General features: G+C 45.3%; 1 protein-coding gene across 1 annotated transcript; it reads left to right on the forward strand.

Annotated features, from left to right (window-relative positions):
• Positions 1-59: 59 nt before the first annotated feature.
• LOC116479587 (zinc finger protein 816-like) lies at positions 60-8,922 on the forward strand. The gene is made up of 2 exons (XM_058425975.1): positions 60-272; positions 883-8,922. The coding sequence occupies exon 2, from the start codon at positions 2,193-2,195 to the stop codon at positions 3,690-3,692; it is 1,500 nt and encodes a 499-aa protein (XP_058281958.1). The 5' UTR covers positions 60-272; positions 883-2,192; the 3' UTR covers positions 3,693-8,922.
• The last annotated feature ends 2,739 nt before the right edge of the window (positions 8,923-11,661 follow it).

The following is an 11,661-nucleotide window of genomic DNA, read 5'->3' on the forward strand; positions in this document are numbered from 1 at the left end:
TATATATATATACTTTTTTTTTTTTTTTTTTAGAAAGAGTTTCACTCTGTTGCCCAGGCGGGATTGCAGTGTTGTGATCTTGGCTTCCTGCAACTTCTGCCTCCAGAGTTCAAGCAATTTTCTTTCCTCAGCTTCCTGAATCACTGGGATTACAGACACCCCTCGACCATGCCCAGCCAATTTTTTTATTTTTAGTAGATAACGGAGTTTCGTCGTGTTGGAGAGGTTGGTCGCGAACTCCTGACCTTAGTCCCAAAGTGATGGGATTACAGGTGTGGATTTATTATATATATATAATAAATTTTATAATAAAATTTATTATATATCTATAATAATTTTTTTTTTTTTTGAGATGGAGTCTTACTCTGCAGCCCAAGCTGAAGTGCAGTGGCATGATCTGGGCTCACTGCAAACTTTACCTCTGGTTCTCAAGTTATTCTCCTGCCTCAGCCTCCCAAGTAGCTGGGACTAGAGGTGTACGCCACCACACCTGGTTTTTTTTGGGGTTTTTTTTTTGTATTTTTAGTAGAGATGGAGTTTCACCATGTTGTCCTGGGTGGTGTCAAACTCCTGAGCTCAGGTGATCCACCTGCCTCAGCCTCCCAAAGTGCTGGGATTTTAGGCATGAGCCACCATGCCAGGCCATATATTTTTTATATTGTCCATAAAACTGAGACTTCCACAGTGACTTAGGGGAGTTTAAAATCTATCATGAAAAAGTACAATAAAACGCAATTATACAGAAAAATTTTTCAAAAATATCTTAATGTGGATTTGTCAGTCTGGGATCAAATCAATACTTATTTTCTCTTTTCTCATTTCGTGTGAAGATGACAACTTACTCCTACATAATGTTTTGTTGAAATGTGTTTTTCATTTTAGGGACGCTTGACTTTCAGGGATGTGGCTATAGAATTCTCATTGGCGGAGTGGACATGCCTGAACCCTGCACAGAGGGCTTTATACAGGGCCGTGATGTTGGAGAACTACAGGAACCTGGAGTTTGTGGGTGAGGAAAATGTCCCTCCAGACAAGAGGAGTCTGCCCTTGTCTATCTTGGCTCTTCCTGATTTTGTATTCTCTTTTGTGATGTTGCCGCATACATGCTTTTGATGTACATGTCATTGTTTTCTGCAGTGATGACCCTCCTATCTGTCATGGATGGTTTCTTAGAGACTCTCCTGTGGAGTGCTTTTACATAAAAACAGAAAATTCATGAACACTTTGACTAATACAATTGAACATCATCCTGCTGTAGGCAGAGATGCCCCTGGAAGTTCTGAGCAGAATTGTCAGCGTGGCCCAGGAGATGAGACAGAAAGCATGACACTGACTGACAAGTGTTTCCAGCTGTGCTTCTGGTTTTGTTTTCTTTTTCTTTGTTTTCAGACAGAGTGTCCCTCTGTTGAACAGGCTGGAGTGCAGTGTCATGATCTCAGCTTATTGCAACCTCTGCCTCCTGGGTTCAAGCAATTCATGTACCTCAGCCTCTCAACCTAACTGGAATTACAGGCACATGCCTCCATACCTGGCCAATTTTTGTATTTTTATTAGACATAGGGTGTCACCATGTTGGCCAGGCTGGTCTTGAACTCCTGGCCTCAAGCAATTCGCCCACTTCAGCCTCCAAGCGTTGGGATTTCAGGTGTGAGCCACCATGCTTGGCCTTTTGTTCTGGTTTTTGAGAAGCATCACAGAAGCATCTCTCACTGGCACTGTGACAGTGTCATCACATAAACTAATGATCGACTTCTCTAAGCAGCAGTCACTGCTATAGAAATTCTTCCTAGGGAGGGCATCATTCAGGCTTACTGCCTCAGGTATATGAGGCTCTTGATTGAACTCTTTTTTTTTTTTTTTGACACAGAATTTTGCTCTTGTTGCCCAGGCTGGAGTGTAATGTCATGATCTCCACTCACTGCAACCTCGGCCTCCTGGGTTCAAGCAATTCTCCTGCCTCGGCCTCCCAAGTAGCTGGGATTACAGGCACCCACCACCATGCCTGGCTAAATTTTTGTATTTTTAGTAGAGACAGGGTGTTTCTAAACTTTGAAGATCACATTTGGGAATTTTAAAATAACTATTGCTTTTTGTGTAATTTTTACACATTTCAATATTAACTATTATTTACCATCTGCACTTAATTGGAAACCTATTGGTCTTTATATTTTTTAGATAGCTCTTTAAAATCCATGATAGAGTTCTTACCAACCGGGCATGGTAATACAGGAGAAGAGTTCCACACAGGGACATTGGAAAGACATAAAAGTCATCACATTGGAGATTTTTGCTTCCCAGAAATCAAGAAAGATATTCATCACTTTGAGTTTCAGTGGCAAGAAGTCGAAAGAAATGGCCATGATGCACCTATGACAGAAACCAAAGAGTTGACTGGTAGTCCAGACCAACGTGATCAAAGGCATGCTGGAAACAAGCCTATTAAAGATCAGCTTGGAGTAAGCTTTCATTCGCATCTGCCTGAACTGCACATATTTCCGACCGAAGGGAAAATTAGTAACCAAGTGGACAAGTCTATCAGTGGTGCTTCCTTACCTTCAACATCCCAAGGAATTTCTTGTAGGCTCAAAACCCATATTTCTAATAAGTATGGGAAAAATTTCCTCCATTCTTCAGTACTCACACAAATACAGGAAGTATGCATGAGAGAAAAGCCTTGCCAATATAATGAGTGTGGCAAAGCCTTTAATTATAGCTCACTCTTTAAGAGACATCACATAACCCATTCAAGAGAGAAACAGCATAAATGTAATGTATGTGGCAAGATCTTTAATCAGAAGCGATGCCTTGCATGTCATCATAGATGTCACACTGGTGAGAAAACTTACAAGTGTAATGAGTGTGGCAAGACCTTCGGTCAGATGTCATCTTTTACATGCCATCATAGACTTCATACTGGTGTAAAACCTTACAAGTGTAATGAGTGTGGCAAGATCTTCAGTTGGAAGTCATCCCTTAGATGCCATCGTAGACTTCATACTGGAGAGAAACCTTACAAGTGTAATGAGTGTGGCAAGACCTTCCATCAGAAGACGTCCCTTCAGTGCCGTCATACGCTTCACACTGGAGAGAAACCTTACAAGTGTAATGAGTGTGGCAAGACCTTCAGTCAGACGTCATCCCTTACATGCCATTGTAGACTTCACACTGGAGAGAAACCTTACAAGTGTAATGAGTGTGGCAAGACCTTCAGTCAGACGTCATCCCTTACATGCCATTGTAGACTTCATACTGGAGAGAAACCTTACAAGTGTAATGAATGTGGCAAGATGTTCAGTGAGAAGTCATCCCTTAGATGCCATCATAGACTTCATACTGGAGAGAAACCTTACAAATATAATGAGTGTGGCAAGACCTTCCGTCGAAATTCAGGCCTTGTAATTCATAAGGCAATTCATACTGGAGAGAAACCTTACAAGTGTAATGAGTGTGGCAAGACCTTCAGTCAGAAGTCATCCCTTCAATGCCATCATAGACTTCATACTGGAGAGAAACTTTACACATGTAATGAATGTGGCAAGATTTTTAGTAGAAGACAAAACTTTGCACATCATCATAGACTTCATACTGGAGAGAAACCTTACAAATGTGAGGAATGTGACAAAGTTTACATTCGCAGATCACAGCTTGAAACACATAGGAGAATTCATACTGGAGAGATCATACAAATGTAAGGTTTGTGACAAGGCTCTCTGGAAAAAGTCATGCCTTGTACACCATAAGAGGGTTCATACTGGAGAGAAACCGTACAAGTGTAGTAAATGTGTCAAGACCTTCAGTCAGAAGTCAAATCTTCAATGCCATCATTGACTTCATACTGGAGAGAAACCTTACACATGTAATGAATGTGGCAAGGTTTTTGGTAGAAAAGCACACCTTGCACGTCATCATAGACTTCATACTGGAGAGAAACCTTACAAATGTGAAGAATGTGACAAAGTTTTCAGTTGCAAATAACACCTTGAAAGACATAGGAGAATTCACACTGGAGAAAAACCATACAAATGTAAGGTTTGTGACAAGGCTTTCCGGAGTGATTCATGCCTTGCACAACATCAGAGAGTTCATACTGGAGAGAAACCTTACAAGTGCAATGAGTGTGGCAAAGCCTTTAGTGGGAAGCCAGCACTTATTCACCATCAGGCAATCCATGGTGTAGGGAAACTTTACAAATGTAATGATTCTCACAAAGTCTTCAGTAACACTACAACCATTGCAAATCACTGGAGAATTCAAGAGAGATCTTGTGAAGGGGGCCAGCCCCTCCATACCTGTGGGTGTTTCTCATCAGGTGGGACGAGAGACTGAGAAAAGAAATAAGACACAGAGACAAAGTATAGAGGAAGAATAGTGGGCCCAGGAGACCGGCGCTCAGTATACGGAGGACCCGTGCCAGTACCAGTCTGAGTTCCCTCAGTATTTATTGATCACTATCTCTACAATCTCAGTGAGGGGGATGTGGCAGGACTATAGGGTGATGGTGGGGAGAGGTTCAGCAGGAAAACGTGTGAGCAAAGGACTCTGTGTCATAAATAATTTTAAGGAAAGGTGCTGTGCCTCAGTGTGCACATAGGCCAGATTTATGTTTGACTTTACACAAACATCTCAGTGCTGTAAAGAGCAGTATTGCCGCCAGCATGTCTCGCCTCCAGCCATAAGGCAGTTTTCTCCTATCTCAGTAAATAGAATGTATGATCGGGTTTTACACTGAGACATTCCATTCCCAGGAATGAGCAGGAGACAGATGACTTACTCTTATCTCCACTGCAAAGAGGTCTTCCTCTTTCACTAATCCTCCTCAGCACAGGCCCTTTATGGGTGTTGGACTGGGGGACGGTTAGGTCTTTCCCTTCCCACGAGGCCATATCTCAGGCTGTCTCAGTGTGGAGAAACCTTGGACAATACCGAGGGTTTTTTGGGCAGAGGTCCCTGTGGCCTTCTGCAGTGTATTTTGTCCCTGGGTACTTGAGACAGGAGAATGGCAATGATTTTACCAAGCATACTGCCTGCAAACACATTTTTAACAAAGCACATCCACACTGCCCTAAATCCATTAAACCTTGAGTCAATAAAGCACATGTTTCTGTGAATACAGGGTTGGGGCTAGAGTTACAGATTAACAGCATCTCAAAGTAGAAGAATTTTTCTTAGTACAGAACAAAATGGAGTTTCTTATGTCTTCCTTTTTCTACATAGACACAGTAACAGTCTGATCTCTCTTTCCCCCACAATCTTACAAGTGTAATAAATGTGTCAAATTTTTCAGACATCGTTCATACATTGCAGTTCATCAGTGAACTCATACTGGAGAGAAACCTTACAAACGTCATGACTGTGGCAAGGTCTTCCGTCAAGCTTCATCCTATGCAAAGGAGAATTCACACAGGAGACAAACTCACAAGTGTGATGATTGTGGCAAAGCCTTTACTTCACGTTCACAAGTCATTCGGCATCAGAGAATCCATACTGGACAGAAATCTTACAAATGTCATAAGTGTGGCAAGGTCTCCAGTCTGTGGGCACTCCATGCAGAACATTAGAAAATTTATTTTATTTTATTTTATTTTGAGACGGAGTCTCGCTCTGTCACCCAGGCTGGAGTGCAGTGGCGCAATCTCGACTTACTGCAAGCTCCGCCTCCTGGGTTCACGCCATTCTCCTGCCTCAGCCTCCCGAGTAGCTGGGACTACAGGGGCCAGCCACCACGCCCGGCTAATTTTTTTTGTATTTTTAGTAGAGACGGGGTTTCACTGTGTTAGCCAGGATGGTCTCGATCAGAAAATTCATTTTTGAGATAATTGTTCCAAATGAATATAGAAAATCATAAAGCTTTAATTGACATTACAGTCAATTCAGCATTGACTTGAGTTTGAGTTAACATTGAGTTCAGGCATTAATTGACATGAAAAGTGTTAATGTTACGAAGAATGGGCCAGGTGCGGTGGCTCATGCCTGTAATCCCAGCACTTTGGGAGGCCAAGGCAGGTAGATCACTTGAGGTCAGCAGTTTGAGATGAGCCTGGCCAACAGACTTGAGCCACTTTACCCAGCCTGGTTTTAATTTTTATTTTTTGAGATGGAGTCTTGCTCTTGTCACTCAGCCTATAGTGCAATGACATGATCTCGTCTTACTGGAACCTCTGCCTCCTGCATTCAAGCAATTCTCCTGCCTCAGTCTCCTGAGTACCTGGGATTAGTTGTGTGCACCAACACACCATGCTAATTTTTGTATTTTTATTTATTTTTATTTTATATTTTATTTTATTTTTGACTTGAGATGGAGTCTTGCTCTTGTCACCCAGGCTGGAGTACAGTAGTGTGATCTCACTGCAACCTTTGCTTCCTAGGTTCAAGCAATTGTCCTGCCTCAGCCTCCTGAGTAGCTGGGATTACAGGTGCCTGCCACCATGCCTGGCTAATTTTTGTATTTTTAGTAGAGAGGAGTTTTCTCCATGTTGGTCAGGCTGGTCTAGAACTCCTGACCCCAGCTGATCCACCCACCCCAGCCTCCCAACGTGGAAAGATTACAGGCATGAGCCACTGCGACTGACTTTTTTTTTTTTTTTTGAGCCTGTTTTGCAGCGTTTACAAATATCAGGGTTCTCCCACGAGATCATGAAGATTTTCACGTAAGAGATTTCTGGCCATTTGTGTTGGTGTTGGCAGTAAAGGTCAAGCAGGAATATGTAATAACATTCAAGCTCCCCACCTTTGGCCACATTCCTGCATTTCTAGTTCATATTTTGACCAAACTCAGCTACTTGGGAGGCTGAGGCAGGAGAATCACTGGAACCCAGAAGGTGGAGGTTGTAGTGAGCCGAGATTGCACCATTGCACTCCAGTCTGGGCAAAAAAAAAAAAAAAAAAAAAAAAAAAGTCTAAAAAAAAGTCATGCGTCTTCTCCTCTTTCTGTCATTGTGGTGTGTGCTTGACTCCGCTTCTCGCCATGTCTTCTCACAAGACTTTCAGGATTAAGGAAGTCCTGGCCAAGAAAAGCAAAATTGTCCCATTTCCCAGTGGACTCGCATGAAAACTGGTAATAAGGTCACAATCATGTTACCATATCAAGCTGAAAGTGTCACCACTATCTGGAGAGTTGGACATGTTTTATTGGGAATATATTTTTTAATCTCTGAATCTGGTATGAATGCATTGGTTGGCTGGGTTCATTAATAAATATGTGAAACATTTCATTTCAAAAAAATGTCAGATGAAGTAATTCCGTAGAGTACGTTGATCTTTGTTTTGTTTTTTTGAGCTGGAGACTCCACTATGTTCAGTGGATCACACCTGTGGTCCACACACCTTGGGAGGCTGAGGTGGGAGGATTGCTTGAGACCAAGTCTCCTGGGAATCTTCTCGTCTCTCCTAACCCAGTTTATGACAGACCCTTGGACTTTACTTTGTTATCTACCTGTGACCCGGAAGCCCCCCCAAGTCCAGTTACTCCACCTTTCCAGACCGAACCAATATATATCTTACATGTTTTGATTGATGTATTATGTCTCCCTAAAACGTGTAAAACCGAACTGCAGCCTGAACGCCTTGGGCACACGTCATCAGGACCTCTTGAGGCTGTGTCACGGGGGCATTTTTAACCTTGGCAAAATAGATTTCTAAATTGAGTGAGACCCAGTAGATACTTTTGGTTCACAAGCTCATGAACACAGAAAAAATCAAGAGAGAATAGGAAAAAAACTAGATGTAATGGAAAGCACAAACTCAGGTCCAAAATCTGAACTCTTTCATATGTACTCAACATAAGGAAATGCTCTTCAACTTTGTGTGAAAGATAGATTACGAACATTTGATTAAAATAAAAACCCATTCTATGTGATTTTAGCCAATTTAAAACTGCAAATAATGATCAATTATATACATACATAAAACTTCCTAATATTTCACTTAGTATTGCTATTTCTATGTTCTTGGGGCAGAAGCTCAGTCTGTCAGATACATTACAAGACAGTGGTGTCGTCCATAGTTGTGCTTAGGACCCTGTGTTGCATGAGTGGACAAACTGTTAAGCAGGAACCTAGGAGAGCCAGGGTGACAAAGTTCAAGTCCATTAAAACTAGCAAGACGTAGGCCTGGCGCGGTGGCTCACGCCTATAATCCCAGCACTTTGGGAGGCCGAGGCGGGTGGATCACGAGGTCAGGGGTTCAAGACCAGCCTGACCAATATGGTGAAACTCTGTCTCTACTAAAAATACAAAAAAAAATAGCTGGGCGTGGTGGCGGACGCCTGTAATCTCAGCTACTCAGGAGGCTGAGGCAGGAGAATTGCTTGAACCCTGGAGGCGGAGGTTGCAGTGAGCCGGGATCGCACCACTGCACACCAGCCTGGGCGACACAGCAAGACTCTGGCTCAAAAAAAAAAAAAAAAAAAAAACTAGCAAGACGTATTCCTTACTGCTCACTCACGAGTCACGGTTATAAGATGTTTACAGTTAAGGAAAACAGCTTATTGATACCTGCAAGGACAAACTCCTACAGAAACACAATGTCCAGATGACCCAATATCCCATGACAACGTATGCCTTTAAGACAGCAGGTTGGTGTTGAACTCCTGACCTCCGGTGATCCGCCCGCCTCGGCCTTCCAAAGCGGTGGGATTACAGGCGTGAGCCACCGCGCCCGGCCAAGGATAGCTTTAAGTCAGAAAGTATTAAGTTTTGTTACACTGTCAGCCACTGGCAGGTAGACATACCTTAGCTTTTACGTAGGCCCCGTATGTAAGAAACACTTCAGGAGGAGGCATTCCCCCTGCTTTCTGGGGACGCCCTACTGTGTAACTGGCAGCTTTCAATAAACTCTCCTCACGGCACTCGGACACTCGCCTTGAGTTCTTTCCTCGCAAGATCCAAGAACTGTAACATGAAGTGTGGACTGTGTCCCCATTTGAGGCAACAAAACGAGTGAACGTTATACAAAAACAGACAATTGATCTAATTCTCATAAAAGTAGGAATTTCATAGTCCTCATCCAGCATGCCAAGCAAAGATGGACACTGTGGAGTCATCCCTCATGAGAACAAAGGGGCTGACAGCTGGGAAACATGGGTGGATGAAGGGTGAGGCGCTCAGCAGCTGCCAACTGGGATTAACGAAAAGGGCAATAGGGTCTTGAAAGGTGGAGGACACGGTCTAAAACGATACAAAAGCTGCAGAGCCACCGGGCCTGCGATCTTCCCATGGCGAAGCTGGGACTCCCTGACAACTGCACAAAGCCGCGTGGGGATTTCAACGTCCCGAAGCACCCAGATTCCTGTTGTGGCTGAACTCGGGGCTAGGGTGCTGCGAAAGGCAGGTTTGAAGCAGAAAGACAAAAAAAAAAAAAAGGTCACCTGAGTCAGCCTCGGGCGCTGCGTGCAGAACAACCATGGGGGTGTCCTGGACCTTGTCTGGACGGGTTCTGGACACTGGGCGGGGACGGGGCGGGAGGCGGGAAAGGTCAAAGAGGGGGCGGAGCCTGGGTCGGGGCGAGAGGGTGGAGGCCGCTGTGGGGGCGGGGCCTGGAACAGGACTCGGGCGGGGCAAGATGGAGGAGGCTGCCTGGGGCCGGGTCGGACTGTGGGCAGGAGCGGGGCCGGAGGGTTATCGTCGTCTAGGGGGCGGGCTCTCGAAGGCGTGTGATTCTAAAGAGCCGGGCCTGGAGGGGGGGTCCGGGCTCTCTCAGATGGGCCATGGATGTCGCCTGCTGCTGTCATCCTCTCCTTCTAGGACTGGATCCTCCGGGTTCTGGTTGGTGGATTGATTTTCTTTTTTTTTTTTTGAGACGGAGTCTTGCTCTGTCCCCCAGGCTGGAGTGCAGTGGCGCGATCTCGGCTCACTGCAAGCTCCGCCTCCCGGGTTCACGCCATTCTCCTGCCTCAGCCTCCCGAGTAGCTGGGACTACAGGCGCCCGCCAACACGCCTGGCTAATTTTTTGTAATTTTAGTAGAGACGGGGTTTCACCGTGTTAGCCAGGATGGTCTCGATCTCCTGACCTCCTGATCCGCCCGCCTCGGCCTCCCAAAGTGCTGGGATTACAGGCTTGAGCCACCGCGCCCGGCCAGGTGGATTGATTTTCATGTGCCGCGATGTTACCCCTAATATCACATGGATGCTTCCTGCCCGTTTTAAGTTAATATTTCAAAAAAATCGAAGGTAAAACAACTTACTGTAGTGGACCACCTGTACTGAACGCTGAGTAGTTTTTCTTCTTAAATTGAAAATGGTTTTAATCCAAAGCGCCTTTTTTGAGCAGGTAGAGTCGCGCGTCCTGCAGGCGGGGCGACCTCCCCTCAGTCTGGGGCAGGGCGGGGGAGAGGGGCAGGGACCTCGGTAAAGGGGTGGAGTGGGGCGCTGGTTGCAGCGGGGACTGGCAGAACGGCTTATTAAACTAAGCAACGTCCTGGGTTGTTTGAGTGGATAATGGAAACTGTAAGGTGACAAGCAGAACTGCCTATTACACACAGGAAGTGGAGGATAACTTCGTATTTCATGGAAATTAAGTCAGGGCCCAGAGCGGTGGCTCACACCTGTAATCCCAGCACTTTCAGAGGCCAAGGCAGGGGGATCGCTTGAGCCCAGGAGTTTGAGATTAACCTGGGCAACGTAGTGAGACGTGGTCTCTACTAAAAATTTAAAAATGAGTGAGGTGTGGTGGTCCACGCCTGTGATCCCAGCTGCTCGGGGCGCTGAGGTGGGAGGATCATTTGAGCCAGGGATTTTATGGTTGCAGTGAGCTCTAATCTCGCCACCACACTCCAGCCTGGGTGACAGAGCGAGACTGTCTCAAAATAACAAGCAAATAAATGAGAGATATAATTCCTCCCTTGAAAATAAAAAAAGAAATTTCTTTTTTTTGTCTCTTTTCCTAGGACATTTATTTAGAAAATTTGTAAATGCATTTTCTCTGTCTTCTGAGGCTTTTTTGTTTTGTTGTGTTTTTGAGACGGAGTCTCTCTCTTGTTGCCCAGGCTGGAGTGCAATGGCGCGATCTCGGCTCACCGCAACCTCCACCTCCTGGGTTCAAGAGATTCTCCTGCCTCAGCCTTCTGAGTAGCTGGGATTACAGGCACTAGCCACCACATCCGGCTAACTTTTGTATTTTTTAGTAGAGACGGGGTTTCTCCATGTTGGTCAGGCTGGTCTCGAACTTCCGACCTCAGGTGATCCGCCGGCCTCGGCCTCCCAGAGTGCTGGGATTACAGGCGTGAGCCACCGCGCCCGGCCTTTTTTTTTTTTTTTTTGACAGAGTTTTGCTCTTGTTGCTCACGCTGGAGTGCAATGGCGCGATCTCGCCTCACCGCAACTTCTGTCTTCCGGGTTCAAGCGATTCTCCTGCCTCAGCCACCTGAGTAGCTGGGATTACAGGCATGCACCAGCATGCCCGGCTAACCTTGTATTTTTACTAGAGACGGGGTTTCTCCATGTTGGTCAGGCTGGTCTCGAACTCCCGACCTCATGCGATCTGCCCGCCTCGGCCTCTCAAACCACTGGGATTACAGGCGTGAGCCACCGCGCCTGGCCTGAAGTGGTATTTTTTAGAAACCATGTAATCCTTTTTTCAGCTTAATAACCCATGGATGTATTTCTGAAGGACTTGGGGTCTCTCTTTGAAAGGCAAAGAACAAGGGAGACAGTACCGTATCTCGGT

This window comes from Hylobates moloch, unplaced genomic scaffold (genome assembly GCF_009828535.3).
Source record: "Hylobates moloch isolate HMO894 unplaced genomic scaffold, HMol_V3 SCAFFOLD_12, whole genome shotgun sequence".
In the NCBI taxonomy this organism is placed as follows: domain Eukaryota; kingdom Metazoa; phylum Chordata; class Mammalia; order Primates; family Hylobatidae; genus Hylobates; species Hylobates moloch.

Bases quoted from the DNA above. Each gene is read 5' to 3' on its own strand.
- LOC116479587 (XM_058425975.1), top strand. From the start codon at position 2,193: ATGATAGAGTTCTTACCAACCGGGCATGGTAATACAGGAGAAGAGTTC.